Source organism: Poecilia latipinna, unplaced genomic scaffold (genome assembly GCF_001443285.1).
Source record: "Poecilia latipinna isolate Pla-1442-1.1 unplaced genomic scaffold, P_latipinna-1.0 Scaffold1736, whole genome shotgun sequence".
In the NCBI taxonomy this organism is placed as follows: domain Eukaryota; kingdom Metazoa; phylum Chordata; class Actinopteri; order Cyprinodontiformes; family Poeciliidae; genus Poecilia; species Poecilia latipinna.
Genome location: NW_015114352.1, coordinates 70,458 through 92,522, shown reverse-complemented (window position 1 = coordinate 92,522; position 22,065 = coordinate 70,458). Strand labels below are relative to the sequence as shown.

General features: G+C 40.5%; 1 protein-coding gene across 1 annotated transcript in view; it reads right to left on the bottom strand.

The window, feature by feature from the left end:
• The window catches only part of LOC106964918 (exostosin-1b-like), a 93,161-nt gene that overhangs the window by 13,943 nt on the left and 57,153 nt on the right, over window positions 1-22,065 (bottom strand). The window contains exons 4-8 of the mRNA XM_015060705.1: window positions 19,801-19,908; window positions 17,313-17,432; window positions 12,111-12,243; window positions 8,889-9,007; window positions 3,827-3,922 (exon numbers count right to left, since the gene is read on the bottom strand). Coding sequence (XP_014916191.1) covers window positions 3,827-3,922; window positions 8,889-9,007; window positions 12,111-12,243; window positions 17,313-17,432; window positions 19,801-19,908 — 576 coding nt within the window. The remainder of the gene's footprint in view (window positions 1-3,826; window positions 3,923-8,888; window positions 9,008-12,110; window positions 12,244-17,312; window positions 17,433-19,800; window positions 19,909-22,065) is intronic.

Genomic DNA, 22,065 nt, shown 5'->3' with positions numbered 1-22,065 from the left:
GCCGGCTGCAGCAACGCGCAGCAACGACACGCCGGCTGCAGCAACGCGCAGCAACGACACGCCGGCTGCAGCAACGCGCAGCAACAACACGCCGGCTGCAGCAACATGCAGCAACACGCTGGCTGCAGCAAGAACACACCGGCTGCAACAACGCGCAGCAACAACATGCCGGCTGCAGCAACACGCAGCAACAACACGCCGGCTGCAGCAACGCGCAGCAACAACCAGCTCCATTGGCGGATTATTTCACTAAAACATGGAGAAAATGTCTTATCGGTAAATAATCTGCCAATGTGACAAGTACTTTTTAAAATCAATATTAAAGAACTATTGACTTAAAACAAGCTTCTATTTCTTGCTGAAAGTTATTTTTGATTTGGTTTTGCTTTATTTCAAGTGTCCTAAGATATCTGCACTAGAATCTGGACAAAAACTACTTGGTAAGATTTTGTGTTTTTGCATTGTATGAGGAAGGGAAAGAGATTTCCTTTGCTCATATTGAGTTGATGCATCTGTGGAAAACACTGGTTTGACTCCAGCTTGCTCTCACGAAGCGTCCAGACGCTCAACACTTCAAGAGTTGCTTGTATTTCCAGCTTGAGCGACAGACAGGCGAAGAGGGAAAATCAGAGTTTAGAGGAAACGTGAGAAGCTCTTCGCCCTCAGTCTCACTTCATCCTGTGGCCACAAAGAGAGGAAACCAAACAATCCCTTCTCCCTCTTGTTTTTCCAGCCAGAGAAGAAGAAAACAAGAGACGAGGAGACAGGAGAGTGACAGCGAGACAAACAAGGGAGAGAGACAAAGGCAGGATGAGAGGCCGGTGTTTGTAACGTTAGAAGTGAGACGTATCAGCCTGGGGCTTGTGCTGCTCTCCAGGAACAGGAGTCTTCTCAGCGGGAATCCGCCTGCAGCGACCCGGATCGCTGCAGGCGGACAGGGAGGACCAGCCGACTGGACACTTAGCAACAAGTGGGAATCGTATATTTGGCCAATTACAGTTTCAGGAAGTCACATTTGAAGTGAAACTCAGTTTTTAGCCGACAAACTGTCTAAGAAGGTTATGCAGGGTTTAATTGTTACGTTTCTGTGCGAATTTTTACATTTTTGTGCAATTTTGGTAGCTTTTAATAATCAAGCTCTTTTTATTGGTTTTTATGTAAACATCACAAAACAAAAAAAGAAACCACAGAAATCCCTCCCACCTCACCAACACTGTACCCTGCTCTGTACTCGTAAAGCAGCCAATGCCAGTTTCAAGTTTGTGCAAAAATGACAAAAATCCATCTGCTAAAATTCCTTCAAAGATAAGATGTAAATGGCTGCCATTTTTTTAACAGATCCTCTGACTGCACTGTAAAAACACAAAATCTTACCAAGTGATTTGGGTTTAATTTCTAGTTCAAACCTCTTAGAACATTTTAAATCAGACAAACTAACTTAAAGTAACATTTTAGCCAGATAAAGAGGCTTATTTTAAGTGAATAACTCCTTAATTGACTCTCTTCTGACTTTTAAAGCACAACTAAAACTCATCTGTTCATCTCTTTAATTTAGTTAGTTACTTTGTGGTTTTGTAGCAGATTCTGCTGTTTAATTTGTGTTTTTAATGTTGTAAAGTGTCCTTGGGAGTTTGAAAGGTGCTGACAAATAAAATCCATTATTATTATTATTATTATTATAATTATTATTATTAATAATGATGACAATGTACTAGTTCCATTGGGAGACAAATTAACTTGTAACCTGGAAAAAAAGTGATAAATTAAATAATCTGCCAGTGGAACAAGTATTTTTTCATTAATATTAAGGAATTATTATTGGCTTAAAACCAGCCTCTATATGTTGATAAAACGTCACTTTTATGTCAGTTTTGTCCTTAAGCACATTGAGATATCTGCACTAGAAACTAGACCAAAAGTAATTGGTAAGGTTTTATATTTTTGCAGTGTCTAATCGTCTCCAAATGAATGTAACATATCCTCAGTTAACCAGCGTCCGTGTGCTGGAGGATGTGGATTCTTCCATCTACAAACCTCGAGTTTCCTGGCCAGTAGAAAGCAGAAAGATGACATAATCTAGTTTGGCGTTATTTTTCCTGAACCCGTCCCACTACCTTCCTGTTCGGTCAAACGGCTGCAGCGATTCGGTCACTTTGGGTAGAAAAGCACGGCGGTCTGATCTGGACCAGACCGACCGCTTTGTTCTGCTAATAAATTATTTTCTAGAGAAAAACGATGAAGGAAGACGGTGAAATGAGGAAGTTGCAGGATAAAGAAGGGATGGAGAAAAGAAAGCCCTGCCTGCGTCTCCCTCTGTGGGGTGAAGAACACAGCTTGGCTTGCCGCAGTAAACACAGAAACACCACAATCACAACAAACCACAGGCCGCCTGGCACACACACACACACACACACACACACACACACACACACACACACACACACACACAGAATGCTGGTTCTGCTCGGCCTCCTGTTATGACTGACAGCTTGGAAGAAACCACTCAGAGTCACGAGGAGGGGAGGAAAACCACAAACCCGGCCGCCGCCGCCGGCTGACTGACAGCGGAGAGGAAACCACTTCCACTCAGGTGAGTCTGAAGCATCGACATCTATAATTCAACAAACTGAGCAATTCCTCAGTAGATGAGGGATTTATAAACAAAAAGTGGGGAAGGTAAACATGTTCTCCAGGTAATCTCACTCTGCAAACATGTTTTATAGTTAAAAAGCAAAATGAAGAAGAACTGCAGCCGCTCTGAGCGTTTCACTGATGAAGCTCTGCAGAGTTTAAGGTTTTCTTAAATCACAAACTCTGCAGAAAATCCTGGTAAAGGTAAACTTTAAAACAATCCACGCATAAATATAACAAAACCAGAGAAATTAGAGGTCCATTAAACAAGAACAAGAACGATTTGACAGAAAAACCTGAATATTTTTCTGATGATTAAGGATCAAAACCAAAAAAGGAAAAGAAAAACCTAAGAAAAACATTTTTTATTTTAATTTTACTTAAAGATTTTTGCTTTATTTTATGTATTTAAACTATTTTTTAAATCTAGAAATAAAAAGTTTCATTTTGAATATTTTTTAAACTAATATTGTCGTATTAGTATGAACTTACTAATATGACAAGAAATAAAACTTCCACAAAGTTTTGAACAGTAATTAAACGGGAAATATCCAGAAAGTCTTACCCCTATGTAGAAGGTAAAACTTGGTTTTATCTAGTTTTGGCTCAAAGCAGTAAACACAGAATAACAAAAAAATAATCAATAACATAATAAATAATATACATTATTTAAATATGTCATTTAATAATAATGAATATTAAATATCAGCTTATTGAATAGTAAAAATAACGTTAAAGTGACGAGTAACAAGAATATTTTGTCAAACTGATTAAATACTGGAGATCATTTTTGTTGGCCAACTAGTTTTCAGCCGATTCTTTCTTTTATTTTATGGATTTTAAAATCAAATGCCAATCAAATTAAGTTGATTCCTGATTATAATTTAGATCATAATTGAGGTAAAAAATGTGAATCCAAACCAAATAAATGCTTCGTGGTTCTGAAGCATGGGTCCGACACACAGGAGGGATTTTCCTCCAGAGTGTAAAACTCTCATTACTGAGGTTGAATTAAAACTAAAACTGTCTTTTAATGGGATCAGCGCGGCACAAATCGAAACTCATTAACTCCCAGAGTGAATAAAGATACAGTAGGTTTACCATCTGGGAATATGTAATTAGAAATGATAGCAATCACACCTGAGAGGCATCTGAGAGAGGGTGTGTGTGTGTGTGTGTGTGTGTGTGTGTTCACCTTGTTCTCTCCCTCGATCACGATGACGGGCACGGAGGTGGCGGGCCAGCGGTGTTTGGCCGGGAGCGGCTTGTCGCAGTTCCACAGGACGATAATCTGGAAAAGACAGAAAATACATTTTTCTCATGTAAAGTTGCTCTAGTTAACTAGAAGGGGAAAACTGTAGCCAACTGGAACTAAATCACACTTATCAAAAGAACGAAAACACTCTTAAATTATAGATCCATTATCCTTTGTTTTTATGTGTGTGAATCTATTCATCTGCCTTTCAAGCCGATGTGAAATAGATGTTGTTCTCTCTACATAAGCAGTTTACGTCGGCTATCGGTAAATTACGGCGCTGCGTTTCTCCCAACTCCACAGGAAACTCCAGATTCAATAACTGATTTATTTTTTAAATTGCACCTTCTGTTGAGTATTTATAAACCAATCAGTGTAAGTATGAAAAAACTAAAACTACAACTATAACTACTAAAAACTAGCAAAAACAAAACAATACTTAACTAATAAAACTAGCAAAATGATACCATATCTAATAATAATTAATAAAAAGTAGCAAAATCAAAACAATATATAAAAAAACTAATACAAAATAACAAAAGTGGAAAATATTTAGGGAATAAAAAGTAGCAAAGGCACTCTAAAAACTAATTAAGACCAGCTGAATTAGACAAACAATGAAATAAAACTAAAGTCAGAAACGCTGATTTCCTTTCTGAGCATGTTTAATAATTTATTCCTGTTTTACCCTCAGAGGACCAAACCTACAGATTTAAACCACGAAACACGTGACATTTATGAGGCTCGCAGCCAGAAAATGTCACCTTGTTACGAGTTGATTCAATGTTAAAGAGCCGCAAAGGGCAAACGAAACGATAAAATATTTTCTAATTATGACCGCGCAGCAGGAGCAGCGTCAACATTACAGACAGGAAACGATCCAATCACGGCGTCCGAGGACGTTTTCCAGTCGGGGGCAAAGGTCACGCCCCCAGCTGCGGTCATGTCATGTTTTAGATGAGTCAGACAACGACGCAGCAACCTGCAGGTCAACCGATTCACTGAATTACCACAGCAGGATTCATTAATATTTAATCAGAAACACACACACACACACACACACACACACACACACACACAGTCACACAGAAGGCTGGTGAGAAATGATATGGAGATGCAGACCGTGACAAAGTGCTGTTAAAGTCAGTCAGCAGAGTCGTGCTGTTCTTGCTGTTCAAATATGTCTGTCCTTGAGGTCAGGCCGACCCAGACGGCTTAAACAGAAAACAAAAAAACTCTTCTCATTTCTTTGGCTGCAAAACGTTTGTCTGCTCTGAGTTTTTACTAAATAAAAGCTAAATAATGTCTTTGCTTCTGTGTTCCTGGTTTTGTTCCTTCTTCTCAGGGTTTCGTGTTCATCGTTTTATAAATTATTTTGCTCTTTAGTCGTCAGAAGGACTTTTGGTATCAACTGTATGTCCTGCATTACTGAGTTTAGTTTCCCCTGGGCAAACTGGTACTTTGTGGTTCTTTCCCGTAATTGCTTGTGTCTATTTCATGTAGGTTTTTTTATTGCTTTACAGTTTTTCAGCAGTATTATGTTTTTAAAGTTGTAAATTTAGTTTGATGTAGAATTAAATCCGCCTTAATTTGTTCCTTAATTCTGTTTCAGTTGCTTAAGATGTAAAATGCTGTGAAAACATTCCAGCCTAAGAGATTAATCATGTTTTTACATTTTTTTTTTGCACATATCAGTTAAGACAAAGACTGCATGGATGGATGGATGGATGGATGGATGGATGGGTGGATGGATGATGGATGGATGGGTGGATGGATGATGGATGGATGGGTGGATGGATGGATGATGGATGGATGGGTGGATGGATGGGTGGATGGATGGATGGATGGATGGATGGATGGATGGGTGGATGGATGGATGATGGATGGATGGGTGGATGGATGGGTGGATGGATGGATGGATGGATGGATGATGGATGGATGGGTGGATGGATGGGTGGATGGATGGATGGATGGATGGATGGATGGATGGGTGGGTGGATGGATGTGTGAAGAAAACATTCTCTGCAACAATAATGTTTATAATTATGGTTGTGGCTGGAACAATTCATCGTATTAATCATGATTAATCACTTATTTAAATAATCGCTGACTAATTCAGTAATCGATTAATCGTTAATTGGAGCATACAGACAAACAAATGCCATTTGCAGAATGTACAAAACACCAAAATATACAAAAATATTTGCATTTTGCATTTAAGATGGACAAAAAATCTTCTGTCTGTAAAAATGCTCTACCCAGAAATCCTCACATGTCGTAGTTTTAGTTACTCCTGGTTTAAATTCAGTAAAAAAATCTCTTTATGCAATTAATAAAAAACAACATAATTAACAGATGTTTTACACGTTGGTGTTGGAAGTATTGTTTTAGCTGCTATGTTGTTGAATTTTAGGGAAAAAGTGTTTATTTTGGTTAATTTAAAAAAGGAATTGTGTTATTTGCTTATTTGTATTTGTGATTAGATGAAAAATATGCAGAAAGTGCCAATTTCTAAAAATCATATTAATTGATAAATCATCAGAATAATCGATTAATTGTCAGAACAACTGATTAATCGTCTGAATAATGGCTGTCTGAGTAAAATAGCCGTAATTATAGTGTGTTGGGGGAGTTTCTCTGACTTCAGCATTCCTGTTTAACCCGTTTATCTCCTGGTTTGAGGTGAATCAAACTCTGGGACACGGCAGCAGCCTCCCATTCAGTCTGCGTCCGCCCTGCTGAAAGGTCCTCCAGCCAGGCTGGTTCCGCTCAGAGGCGTCCCCAGTCCCAACGGAGGTGAACCACAGGAATCTCCCTGCAGCGATCAATAAAGCTTCGTGTTACTCAGGCAGCAGCGACGTCACACACAGCGCGGCTCGCCCCGGGGGGACTCTGATCCCTGACTGGACCTGCAGAGCAATGTGCTGGGAGATATTTGGATGTGTGCTGAGGTATTCCCATAAGGCTGCAGCAGCTGTGAGTTAGCGTGCAAAATATGTCACTGGCAGAGGAAGAAGATGATGTACAGCTGTTTGATAAATCGCTAAATCGTCTCCCTATTCTCAGTGAATGGAGATAACAAAAAAATAAATCCTTCAGGAAGCTAATGGGGGGGTAAATACTGCTGTCACAGAGAGATAACAACAGGTATGCTGCACACAGACGGGTGTTAATGCGCTCACACACTTCTACTGCGGTTTGATTAGGAAGACAGATGGAGTCTCTGTCGGCTCGCCGCCCTCTGTGGGTGTCGACAGCGAAGTATTGTCTGAGTGCGCCGGATAAACGACGGCAGGAGGAAACTGCAAAACACGCAGCAGGAGGTCTGCCGAGTCAGAGCGCTCCTCACGACGTTTCTGTCGTCCAGTTTTACCCTCCGGTGTTCACCGTTCATTCATTCATCCTCACTCGTAGCACAGCAGCTCCCCTCTTGCTTTTTGTGCGATAAGAGGAAGAAATGCCCCCCTTCGCTGTGCACCCGGCTCTCCACTCTGCAGGCACAGCCTGGAGAAGGCAATCAGGAAAGCAGCTCCATCAAAGCAGAAAGCTGGGGAGAGACTGCTATATGGCTGCAACTAGTTATCGATTAATCAGTTATTCTGATAATTAATACAACTGTTGCATTGTAGCATCTGCAACAAAAAAACAGGGACACACCGATAAATCAACCCCGATTTTGTTAATTTTATGAGATCGTTGATCGGTTCGCTTTCACTGCAATAAGTCCAACGAATCAAACCCTTCAAAAAATCCAGTTCCCCTGGTCGCCTGTGGTGGCGCTGCACCAAGAACTACTGATGCAAACGACAGAAAAACCTCTGAAGAAGACATGAGCGCCGCTTCCTTCTTCACGGAATGAAAAACAAAATGGAGTAGCGTCAGATTTTAGCGCTTGTTGGATTTCTCTTTTGTCTTTGGTAAAAGACCATGAGGCATTTCTCCTGTTAGCACTAGACCTGTGCGTTTGTTCTGACTGTATTTACCCAGAATGCTCTGTGGTACAGTTCACTTCCTTCTGTTGGAGCGGTTTCTGGTCCGCTTCGTGTTCATATATGCATTCAGAGCACTTCAGAGTTCACTTTTTGGTCCACATCAGAGTTTGATTGTGTATTCACGCCGCCCCAAACAAACCGGACCTTCTACACAAACGAACCAGAATTTGATTAAAGTAGACCAAACATGGCTGGTGTGAACGAACCCTAAGAGACACAGATTATTTGCCCTCCTGGATATAATCCTGGATCTACCTTCATTAGACCAGAGGGAGCCTGTATGAGGGATCTGTTCAATTATCTGTCCATTCTTTCATTTGTTCATCCATCCACCCTTTTGTCCAATCATCCATTCATTATTTATCCATCCATCCATTTCTCAATTTGTCTGTTCAGCTACCAGTTTTTCCACCAGCCAGTTTGTCTCTTAGTACATTCATTCATCCATACATCCATCCTCCAGTTTAATATTGCAGGTCAGAACATTTTCTGAGCATCTCCAATACATTTACAGTGAAGTTTTGTGTTTCGGCCTAAAAGGGAAAGAAAACCCTGAAAATGTGGAGTTTTGACCTGAAAACCGTAGGAACCCTGAATATTTCACTACTGTTACAAACTATAAATACTGAATTGGATTTACTTTCTCATTCACTCTGTTTCCTGCACAAACAAACCAAAACACACACACTCAACTCCCACAAAAAAACAGAAAAAAACCCGGCCATCCAGGAGCAAATTCCATTTCATTTCCCGCTTTGGTAAGGAGCAAGCTGGGGAATCAATACACGCCATCTCCAGCTGTGCTGAAGGGGGCTCGGCTGCCATGGAGACAGATGTACCCCGGCTGCAAACTGCTGCTCTAATTCAATCCTCCAGAGTTAATTCACAGCACACACAGACCCGGGATGAGCTCTGCTGTTCTGCTCCGCTTGGAAAATGCAATCGTGGAGCGGGCCGCCGTGAGCCGCATAATGCGGCGCGAGAGTTCGAGGATAAAGGCAAATATTTACCTGAGCGCAGTACTGGGATTTGGCCACAGCTACCAGTAGCTTGAGAATGGGTTGGGACTGGGACACCAGAGGGGAGACGGCGTGGATGACTGCAGTGAACTTGGGGTACGGTTTAATACCTGAAACACAAACAGAAACACGCAGTCTTTAATGCTTCTGACTGACACCTTGAAGGTGACCTGTTGCGCTTCCTTGAACAGGTTTGGATCTAAGGATTATACAAAACATGTTCAAAGCATTTTTTACACAAAATCCGACATTTTAGGGCCAAATAAGCTGATGCTGGCCACAAACCCAACTCAACGTTTACACGTGAAAACAGCTGCAAACAGACGGGCAGTTATACTACTGTGCATCTTTGAAAAGCAGAAGTGGAGCCTCCTGCACAACCAAAAACAATGCAGCAAGTGAAAATCAAAATCAGATCGCATTTTATTTGTATAGTGCCTTTCAGCAACAAGGGATTTAAAAGTGTTTTACATCATAAAAATACAAAGGCATAGAACAGTTAACAACTGAAACATTACATTTTGTCACGTGCCATAGTTACACTTCAGATTGTTGGTTAATGTTTCACTGATTATGATTCAAAAGTGACTCCAAACTGGTGGGTTTTCAAGCTATATTTAAAGGCACTCAGTATTTCAGCTGTTTTGCAGTTTTCTGAAAGTTTGTTCCAGCTTACCAGAATCAGTCTTTATCGTCATTTGTTTAAGTACAGCAACTTACAAGTAACTTTTCAGAAATAGCTTTTTTAAAGTCAATAATTCCGACTGTCAACAAGAACTAGAGGCTCGTTCTCAAAATCTTTCAGTCTATTTTCAGTGGAGACGAGGCTGTCAGCGGGAACAAATACAAACAGTTTAACCGGCAGGGATGAACATTTTTCAAAACAACTTTAAAATATTCAACAATGTTAATGTGTTTGGAAAATCTCTGAATCTCCTGATCACTAAATATTTCATCTCGCAGCTCGATACAGAGACAACCGACCGCTGGTGTGACTTTAGATTCAACCCGACTTCCTGCTGGAGCAGAGTAATCGAAGCTGAAAACACGGGAGGAAAAGACGCGGAGGCAGAGATCATAAAGGGCATCCAGCGTCTCCTAATTTAAATCTAATCTAACCCAAACCAGCAAAGCATGGCGGGGAGGAGATATCGTCAGACGACTCGTCTCTCTGCCACTGAGCAATTTCTGAGAAGATTAACATATGCGGTTTTCAAACTTTGTAATCTTTGTGATTCCTCTGCAGACTTTCTGAAATCTGCAAGTATGAGTCTAGAGCTGCCAGGTGTTGAAACCCCAAACAGAACCTGCAGAGTTCATTGTCTGGGTTGCTAAACTTTGGATTCTCGTGCCGTTTTCTGCCTGTGGCACATGATACTCGGTGGCTTTTATCAGCCTCATGAGCACATTACGCTTCTCACTTCCTGGAAGTTTGCAGAAACACTCCAGGCTGCTTTAGGGCCTTTGTACTTCTGGCATCAAGTTTCAATGCAGCATCATAACATGGAGGACAGGATTAGGGCAGCGATCTCTGACTTGTTCAAGCTGGTGAAGCCTCACAATGAAGGAGCGTCTGTTTGTTTTATTCATAAAAAGTTGTGTCATTTGAACATGTTGAGTCCAAAATCCTTCTGTAAAATCGCAGACTACATTTTCCCCGAAGCGATGCAGGGGGAAGAGGTTTGTCGCTCCAACGCCTGAATGAGACGCCGCCGTCTCCTCTGACGCCTGAATGCATCTCATGTTTACATCGGCTGCTGCCAGGATTTTTAATGACTTATCATGTGAACAAGCTTTTTCACATGTGATTTTAATTTCATTTCTTATTTAATGGAAACACTGCAGTTGCAAAATTGTGTTTTTTCAAACATTAGCAGAATGTTGACAAAGATTTGTTTGTAATGGGAACGCAGCTACAGTTTGAGTGTTGTTGTGAATGACAACAGAGTCAGCAGCTCTGGCTCCAAGAGAGGAAGAAGAAAAGCCAGCTAGAAACAAATGATCTGGCTTTGGTTTCACACATTTACCCATCAGTGACAAGCCACTTTGTCTCCTAAAAGCCCATCCATGTTTAATTGCTTCCTCCTTGACAAACAAATTCAGCTGCAGCCGTTGTAATCTGTGCCTGTCACCGCATCCATCCATTTCCATATCCGGAGTAAAACCTGGCTGAGTTCATTCTGCAGTGTGTGTGTGTGTGTGTTGCAGCAGTGGATGATGATGGAGTGAGGAAGTCAGGGATGGAGAGGGTTGCAGAAATGTGGCGGTGGGGGGAAATATCGGCTCTGCTGAACCGTAGCGGCAGGAATCTGGCCTCGCCGCAGCACTGCTGACTTTAAACCCAGTGATGGACGGGTTGGAGTGTCAGCAGAACTAATACAGGCATCCGTCACGGACCCGTTCGTCCACCCAACTACAAGCCTGACGCAGCCGCAGCAGCAGCAACTTTATTCCATCTCTTGTTGCCAATCAGATAAAGTTCAGGAGCCACAGCTGGATTTGAACAGAAATGATACGGAAACCGTCTTCTTGGATGAAAACTAATAAAGAGAAAGGGAAGGAAATTCACAGGAAATGTTGGCTCCTGATTTCAGTTTGAGAAAATATGGGACCCGAGTGAGAAATTTCTGTTTTCCAGCATTTCAAGATGCTTATATGGAAAAAGCCACTTTCTGACATTAAAAAAAGAAAAAGCCCACCATGAGAAACATTCATGCCCCTTAAAGTCTCAGAAACTGTGTATTATGTAAAAAAAAAGTCTCTAATTCACTGTAAAATACCAACACCTGTAGTTGCCAAATTTTTTGGCAACTACAGGTGTTGGTATCTTTACCTGACCTCTTTAAAAAGCAGAAGTGGAGCCTCCTGCACAACCAACAACAATGCAGCAAGTGGTTTCTGGGTGGTAAGTCAAGAACAAAACACTTGTCTTTTCCAGCAGCCATTGTATAGTGCATACAGCAGTAAAACCAGCTGACCAAATTTGCTGGAGTTCTGCTTGGGTTGCTAGGTAACGGCACATTGCCCGTCAAAGGTGACTTAACAACTGTGAGGCTTTTGAAACAGCTCATTTCCCAGAAACCAACTAGACATCAACTTATTCCCAAAATTATTAATAACTTCTTTAGAAGCAGCAGATGGAAGCATAAAATCTGAATTTTGTATGATTCCTCCGCTGTATTAATGCTGCTCTGGGTTTTGTGCGTTACTGACCCAGTGTGGCGTAGTAAAAGGGGAAGTCTCCCAGGTATCCGGAGTACTGCGGCAAGGCAAACAGGCCTCCAGGGTGGCTGTTCCACATCAGGCTGCTCCTGGAGCCGTGCTCCAGCACTCGGTCCTGGATGATCTGCAAACAGAAAAAAAAAACAACAACTAAGATTCTAGGAATAAAATGACTGCTTGATATTTACTTTCAGCACAGACCTTTGATGGTCTTTTCTTTGGTGTAATCACAACCACGGAACATAAAAGCTTTAACATCAGCATGATTTCAAGAGGAAATCTCCTGCCATTTCCTAAGAAAACGTTCCATTTCATCTTAATTTTCATAGCTTGGCTTCTTTGAATCTTGGAAATGTATTTTTAATTTGTAAGGTTTTCTGATTCACTCGGTTAGAAAAACAACACAAAACTGCCCCTTCACACATTTTACAGCCGTCCCCGAGAGCACATAAAAATCAAAATTACACGAGTGAATGAAAAGATTGATTGTTAGCCTCTCAGATTACGCTGTATGAAATCATAAAGGACCATCAATGAGCCTTGTAATCACTCCAATAAGGCGTTTCACACAGAGATGAGTTTTCACACAACAAGGAGGTGAAGCAGCTACAGCTTCCTGCTTTCACAGCAGAATGTTACTCAGGTGTTTTCAAAGTCAGCTGACGACTTAAAGGAGAAATCCTGCCGTTTATCTACAGATGGTTAGCTTTGTGGCGTTGCTTTTGTTGTATAAATGTTGTTTGTGATGTAAATGTTTATTCGTTGTGTCCTCAAGATGTTTAAAAAAGAAACATTTTAAGTCAATTCAGCTCAGTTTTTCTGTGTCAGACATGCTAAACCTCATATATTGGCATCAGAAGTGAAAAAAGGCGATCAGTGCATTCCTAGTAAATACCCTGAAAGCCACTGTCTGCCCGTTCTTTGTGCAATAAATGAAATTATCACATATCTGACCTCAGATTTTGGTATTTGTAAATGCTAATCCGCACCTTTGTTGCAAAGAATTGCTTAAAATGCAAAAAACCCTCTGCCACACCTTCCACCACCTTGAATAAACATTTCAAAAGCAGCATAAAAGTATGATGAAAGCATAGCTAAGCTCCTGAACCGTTTGCCTCATGCCGCCTTAAAAGCAGCTACTGAAGATCTGCAGCCCAAAGCAAAGCTGAAATAAATGTGCGTTCTTGTGTAATATTTCACAGACGAGCCAAACTGAGGTTAGATCAGCGGGATCTGCGCCGGTCCGTCTGGGCCGCGATAGCCGGACAATGCAGACGGAGTCATCAGCTGTATCTAAGCGTCAGTCTGTCAGGCCTGCCTCGATCCTTTCTGGGCCCAAATAGAGCAGTCAGTCAAACGGTCAGACGTGAAAATGGCCACCGTTTTCCCCGGCTCCTGCTGAACAGGCGGGCGAACGTGCAGACATATTGCCGCGGCGCCCTTGAGCCACGCTAAATTGCTTCAGTAAAACAGACACAGGTTTGCAGCCATGTTTTATAGCTGCTATTGAATCAGGAGCTGCCTGGCTGTTGGCGTGGAAACTCAAAAAGGCGGATATATAGCTCAGAAAGGAGGCAGAGAGTGAGCGTTGTGATTGCTGTTCTCACTGCTAAAAGCTAATAACACAGCTGAAGGGCGGGCTGCTGCAATAACACGGACAAAGCAAAACAAAAATTCATCACAGAGGGGAAGTGATGTGAGGAAACGGAGAACAAGCAGCGCACTGGAAGTTTCTTTTACTTTTCCCGAGCTCCGTCCCCGAGGGCAGTCGATAACGGTTCGCCTCGGAAAAACAGATTACCTCAGAAATCCGTCGACTTCTCTATAAAAAAAAATGTCCTGCCACCTTCAAACCCCGCAGCCTTTTACACCTTATGACGGGCAATTCGGCTCGCTTGGCTGCGGCTCCTCCCCCGACGGCGGCCCTCAGTCGGACATGATGGACGACTCAATCTCACCTCAGACCAGCCACAATCAACCAATTAGAGCATGATAGATAAATCCTGCTTCTGCGGACTCGACTTTAATTGGTGAGTTTAATGGGTGCACCAGCAGCCGAGGTCCAGCGATACTGACCTTGTGATTGGTTGAAATGTTGCCACTTCCTGACAGGAAACACTGCATGATTGGCTGGCTGTGTTGCTCTTCAGTCAAACTATGAAAAACTGTAATGTCTATCCTGTTGTGCAATTAAATCAGGACTCAAAAGCACCAAATAAATTCCAAGAAAATCCATGAATGCTGAAGTTGCTTTAAAGGTGACCTATGATGTTTCCCTACACAGGTTAGGATTGGTCTATACAAAACTTCTTTATTACCATGTTTAGCACAAAATCATAAATTTTAGGGCGTCTTGTAACTTTAAATCCAAATATGCTGCTGCTGGCCACACCCACCAACTCAACGTTTACGCTCACACATGAGAATGGCTGCAAAAAGATACACAATTATACTACCGTACATCTTTGAAAAGCATTAGTAGAGCCTCCTGCACAACCAACAAGAATGCAGCAAGTGGTTTCTGGATGGTAAGTCAACAATGAAACATCTGTCTTTTCCAGTAGCCATTGTACAGCGCATACAGCAGCAAAACGACCTGACCAAACATGCTGGAACTGTTGCTAGGTAACAGGCAGTTCCTGCTGATCTGTGACGTTACATTCTGTAGGTTTTTATAGCAGCTCATTTTCAGACACCAAAAAATATAAACTTTGTACCAAAAACAGTTGGGTGTGTTTTTCTACTGCTGTTTTTAGCAGCAGCAGAAACCCAGATGGAAGTACAAAAATATAAAATTAGCATGATAGGCCTCCCATATATGAAACAAAAGTGATTTGGATCAGTACATTCATGTGTCAGAATTATCTATTCAAAGTTTAAACCCGACAACTACGCATTTCGCATAAAAAAACAGATATAATGCTGTGATCCTTTTCTTATTCAAAAAAGGAATTTATTTGTGTACTTGTGTATTTTTTTATGCATTTCTAATCTTGCATAATGTCATCTGTGATCCTATTTTCCTTTCTTCTTCCACTCTCTCCCTCTCTCTCTTTCTGCAGAACAATTAGTGAGAATTAAGCTTTCAGCCGGCAGCGTAGTTAAAGCAAACAACACTCCCTGCCAAACACACACAGTGAGTCAGAAGCTGTCGCAGTGTCACCTTGCACTTCGCAGCAGAGTGACGGAGTGTCGGCAGGGTCGTGCCCCGGTGCTGCCATGTGTGTCTGGCCACCTTGACATATGGAGATGTTCCTCTGACTCGGTGTGTGTGATCGGTCGCAGGGAGGCGAGGCTTGATAGCAAACATACCCGAGATGTAGAGGCAGATCAAAAGTTTGACTTTGAGGCTGCAGCTTGGGTTGTGTGCTCTGGGAGTGGGTGGAAATGGGCCGTTTGGATCTGTATCCCCAAATAACTGGGGGGTAAATTCAACAGAGGATACTGAACCACAAAAATAGAGAAAAGAAGAGGCGAATCAAGATTTTTCTCTATGACTGTAAGTTAGACAGAATGAGTCACCTGCTTAAAAATGGGGGAATTTAAATACTATTTGATGAATAAGCCCACATAATAACAAAAGAAGCATATTTCTGTAGTATATTGTCAGTCAAACAGATTCATTTGAAGCTTTTAAGTTAAATTAGACGGATGAAAAGATAACGTAAAAGTAAAATGGACTAATGTTTGCTTAAAATGCTAAAAATATTCCAATCCAAACATGAAACACAAAACTATGGTTTATATATTTACAACAACATGAATTTACTGTCCTAAAAAAAACAAATTTTGCCGGACGATAAATTGTCCCAGAAGTTATTGCGATAAACGATAATATTGTTTTCAAGTGCTGATGGCATAACAAAGCAAGAACACGTTCTCAAACATTACTAAACTTTAAATTCTAATGAACATTTAAAACTGGAACTGGAAGACATTTTAAATATCCAAAATAAATAAACAAAAACAGCAAATAAAATTAGTTATGAAGCCTCTGTAAACAAAACTGTCCTTAATAGAAACGCCAAAGCACCAGATGGATAGATTTCATTTAGGTTTTTCAACAATGTCCAGATGAGCTCAGCAGGCTTGGAACATTTTGTTCTTACGACATAAAACTTTATCATTGAGAGTTTCTTTTTAAAACTGAGAATTATCCTGTATTTTCTGACATTACTGGGGAGGCATTTCTATTAACCGCAGAGAAAAAAAAAAGAGTAAGAATCTTTCTGAAACCTTCCTGAAAACTAACAATCGCTGCTGGGATCCTCTGATGATTATAAGAAACTGGTAATCTAAAAATTACGAGGAAGTATCCGGGCCGTTGCAGATACAAATCAATCCTGAGAAAACGTCGGTCAAAAAAAGTTTGAAAAGTCAAAAATTTGCTAGCAAACTTTTTAGATTCAGAAACCTTCTAGAAAACACAAGGAACATTTTAAGCTTGAAAAGTTGAGAATAGGTTAAATAAATGAATAAATAAATAATACCCCCACAAAAAAAAAAACAAAACAAACAAAAAAAAAAAAACCTGGGAAATTCCTGAGTTTCAAAAAAAATAAAATAAAAAAAAATGACTTTTGGAAATTTATCTCAAAATGTCAGTTATTTTCTCCCAAATTTTCGACTTTTGAACCTTGCAAGTTTTCTTGTTTTTTTTCTAGACATTTTCTGAGATTATTCTCAAAATGTCTGAGTTTTTAGCGTACATTTACTCCTTTTTTCCCCATCTAAAACGACCCTAATACATCACCGTAGAGAACCTCCATCCTCCAAATCTACCTCCTTGATAGAGTTATAAAACATTATTCTGAGCACTATAAGATTTTAAGGTCACTGGATTAAATCCGTCAAGTTAACAAGAAAGCTCTGAGATTTCCTTGAAAATCTTTTTTTAAATGTACATCTTGAATGAATATACAAAAGGAGTAAAAATTAAATGAAGACCAGATCATTTTACTAAGAGGTTTTTCATCCAAGTGTTCAGTATTTCCATTCTCCTGTGTTTAAACCTCTGCCTGGCCTTCTGTTTGTACTCCAGCTTTATATTAGAGTCTGCAGTGACTCCAAAGCCCTCTGAGAGAACGACTGATGAGAAAGGAAGCAGCAGAGAACAGGAGGACACAGAAGGCCAAAGGAGCAGGTGGCTCTGTGTGCGCAGCATATGCTTGGATGCGTGCCTCGACTCCTCACCTCCAGCGTGGTCAGCACTATCTTCTCCACAGAGGAGAAGTACGCCTCCCAGAGGAACTGAGTCTGCTGTCGGAGCGACAGGATCTTGTCCTGGTGGATGGAGCGCACCGTGGTCGGGATCTGTGAAAACAAGCAAAGCTCAGCCATGCCACAAACACAGGCAGGACATTCAACAGATGAAAAACAAACTACAGGGCACTGAATAACTAGGAAATATACTTTACTATACAGTAGGGTTCGCTTCAGCTGCTGCAGTTCGATTTCTCACCTCATTGTGTCAAAAGAACCAAACTAATTGAAAAACCTGTTCCCCTCCTCACCTGTGGAGGCGCTGCACGGAAAACTATTGAAGGAAACAACATGAAAACCTCTGAGTAAGACACTGAGCGCAACTTCCTTCTCTACAAAGTGTAAACAAAGTAAATTTCAAATTTATTTTGTTTTACATAAAGCAAAATGAAATCATGTGCAGGTAATGTTGTATCATACTAATGTAACGACACATGTGACCCCCTATGTATCTTGTAACTTGTAAAATGGACCCGTGTTGCACCGCTTAGTGAAAACAAGGCATTTGTGTCAGGAAGATTAAGCCTGTATTTAAGGTTTTCCTATCGTTTCCCCTCTTTTTGTGACTTTAAAAACCTGTAAATGTAACAAAAGTTGAAGAAAGTTCAACTTCAGATGTGGCAAAGGAATATTTAAGCTATGTTTAAGTAATGTATTTTCATGAATCTGCTATTTCTACCTTTGAGCAACACTTGACATGTTGATGCTTGAAGCAGCAGGTCAAGTCCTGTCACTCAGGATTCAGCTCAGGTCAAGAGTCAAGCCTTCATTTCTGTAACTCTAGGAAGGCTTTGGCATTTTGCGAGATACTTTAATTTGCTTTTTAGCTGAGAGCGAGATGGCAGGATCAAGCCTGCTGAGCACCAACTCTCATTTCACATCCAGGTCTCAGCAAGAAAACTAATGGGGTATTTACCAAAATGTCAGACTTCACCTTTAGCTGGGAAATATCCAAGCAGGATCTTCAAAAGATCCTTGGAGAGTTTTTATTTTGGTTTATGAATAAAACTGACAATAAATCAATCATAATATATATTGTGATTGATATGTTATCAATGTAAATAGGTAGGATGTCTTGGAGAATATTCACACTGCAAAAACACAAAATTTTACCAAGTATTTTTGGTTTGTTTAATAATGTCTGATTAAACTTAAAATAAGACAAAACTAACTTAAAGGTAACTTTTAGCAAGATATATAGGCTTGTTTTAAGTAAATAATTCCTTAATACTGATGTTAAATTTCTTCTTGTCCCGCTGGCAGATAAATTAACTTAGAACATGGGAAAAATGTCTTGCTACAAGTGAAAATCTGCCAGTGGAACAAGTACATTTTCGTCGAGATTAAAGAAATTATTTACTTAAAACAAGCTCCTATATCTTGCTAAAAAGTTACTTGTAAGTGAGTTTGTCTTATTTCAACTTCACTGAGATATTTGCACTAGAAACTGGACCAAAATTACTTGATAAGATTTTGTGTTTTTGCATTGCAATAAGTAGAATATTTACTGACCTATAATCCTGAACCGCACAGCATTCTGGGGGATGTAGGCAGAAGTGGCTCCTAAACAAGGTTGGTGGAATCAACTGACTCGCTCACTCTTTGGTTACCTAGCAACTCACTTTGGTTACCTAGCAACTCACTTTGGTTACCTAGCAACAACCTTTTGAGCAACTGGCACAGTAGTGGTTTAAGGTTTAAGTAAAACAATAGCGGCATGGAGTGAAAGCTGTGCCAGTTTGACAGTATTTTAGATATCTAAAACAAAAAACTCATCAATAATGATCAATAGTTAAGTATCATTTAAAAAAAGAAAACATGGGAATGTATTTTATTTAAGAATGAGACAACAAAAGTTAATTTTAAAGGCTATGAATAAGTACTTGATCTTCTGAAAGAAGCCTGTTATGCTGTTTTTACTGTTTCTATCATTAAGTAGTAGCACAGAGTCATTAGTCATAAGTACTTTAATATGACAATAGAAACATAGTTCTATGCACTGCAGCCATTATATCTTAATTCATAGCAAACATTAGAAGAATAATCCAGGATGGCTTAAACACATTCGGTGCTGCACACACCGCGTTCCTCATGCCAAACAATATTATCACGTACTTCATTCAAATTAAGATTTAATGGGCATATAATTACTTTTCTCCCTATGAAGCCCAGGCAATTCCAACCAAATTCATTGGCTTGGCCTGTTTATTTGCCCTCTCATAACAATCCGAGGCGCTGCGAGATGTTTTGAGGGACTTTGTATGCCACTGGAGTTCTGCTTTATTGATGGCCCCCTCATCCTAAAGCGAAACAAACCCGGATCGGACTGACAGCCCGGGTTTGGGTTCGACTGCTGATTCGTTGGGAGGTGACGGACAGAGGAGGCGATTTTGTGCGAGAGCTGCACGTGAGCCGTTACCTGCAGGAGGAGTCTCTCGTCGCCGATGACTGCAGCGGTGTTCCAGTCGATGATTTCCGAAAAAGGAAGCTCCCATCCGTTACTCAGCATCACTGGCACACATGCAGCCTGAGACACACAAAGAGGGAAGCCATGTTTTTTAATCTGTGATGCATCAATGTGGTTTTCTGCAAAGTAACCTTGCCCATCTTTATGAAATTTCTAAATATGAAATATGGGGGGAGAAATGTACGGGTGACCTTAGGTTAGGATACGTTCAAAGCTACACAAAACATGTTCAGTACATTTTTTTACACAAAATTATTCCTAGGTAATGAAATTTTAGTTTGCTGAATCCTGGTTTTTGAGCTCCTTTCAGGGCGTCTTGTCACTTTAAATCCAAAAAAAGCTGCTGTTGGCCACGCCCCCCAACTCAACGTTTACACTCAGATAAGAAAATGGCTGCAGACAGTCAACGCAAAACACTTGTCTTTTCCAGCAGGAACCTGTAAACACCAGCTGACCAAAAGCAGTTTTGGTTGCTAGGTGATGGGCCGAGTTCCGCTGGGGTTGCTAGGTAACAGGCTGGGCTTAACTGGGGTTAGTAGGTCAGGGGCAGCCTGCTGATTTGAGACATAACTAACTACTTTTGGAAACAACAGAAACCCAAATGGAAATGCAAAAATGCACAAAGTGGGAATTTTGCATAATAAGTCCCTTTAATTTTCAGGATGGATCCATTTAAGTGCTGAACCGTTTAAGCCGGTAGTGCTGGGCATTCTCAAACAACTCATCTTCAAGGTTCCTACAGTTCAAACATTTTTAAGATTATTTTAATAAAACAAAATTGAAATGAATGAAGGATGAATAATAAAGACAAACAGAGTAATGGATAAATGCACAGAGTTTCCCGTAGTGTAGCCTGGCGGGCCACCAGGCTTAACTTGTGCCACCATCAGGCTAAGCATTACTTATTTAAGTTTTTTTTTTTTATGTTTGCATTTTTTAAGACTTTATGGTTAGTCTTCAGATATCAATCTTCCAATAATAAATAATTATCAAGATATATTTTCAAATTTCCAGTCAACTTTAAACATTAACTCAAAAACCAGCGCAAGCACCCCAACCGCCAGGCTTAGGAAGTTATTTGGGGGAAACCTTGAACATATGGATGAATAAACGGATGGATGACAGACAGAAAACTAGATGGATGGAAAAAGAGATGGACAGACGAATGGGTAAATGGAGAGAGAAAGAAAGAGAGAGATGGATGGCAGATAGATAAACTGACAGATGGATGATAAATGGATGGATGAATGGATAAATGGACAGACGTGTGTAAACAGCCAGTAAACAGATGTATGAATGAACAGATGAATAAGCAGATGCATAAACTTTTAGACGAGACAAAAATAAACTCTGAAAATACGAATATTTTAAAAATTTTTTATCATTATCCAGGCCTGAAGAAAAAGTTACAGATTCTGGGATCATAGAAACACAATATAGAACAAGAGCTCTGACCAACACCTGATAAATAAAGATAAGGTGTGTGTACAATCCAGATCAGGAGCAATATATAGGCGCAGAGAGCACACATGTATCTATTGATATGCCGTGGTTTATTATTCTGCAGCAAAAACAGAAGAAATAAAGTTGAGGAAAAACATCAAATTATACAACATTTGATCCCACAGCAGCAACACACACAAATTCTGAGATGTTTAAAAAGAATATCTTAATTACTTGGTTGGTGTGTGTTTATTTAATTTATAAAAGATCTCTAAATCCTTCACAAGCCGCACAGTAATAAATAAATAAAAAATAAAATCAATGAGGCGGAGCGCGCTCCGAGCGTTTAAATTCTTTGAACCTAATATCAAGTGTTCATCCTTGGTGTACGGCTATTTTCTTCTTCTTCTTCAGTTTGAAATGGTAACATCAGGAGTGGGAGAGTTTATTACTCAGAGGCGGTGAGCTGCAGGACTGATGAGGAGAAAAGGGAATACAAAAAATAAAAAGATCAAAAGCCAAAAGGAAAGTGGATACACAGACTTAAAAACAGACGAAAAGTGGGGAGATAGTGAGGCTGAATGTGACCTTTGGCAGAGGGATAGAAGGATGGGCGGAGAGCTGCAGGGAACAGGTGGTGTGTGTGTGTGTGTGTGTGTTGGTAGTTTGATGTAATGACAGCCCTGTCACTCCCGGGTCATAAAGGTGTCGTCTGAAGCAGCGCCGGCCCCTGGGCTCCACAGATGCGGCAGCAGCAGCACGTGAACCAAAAAG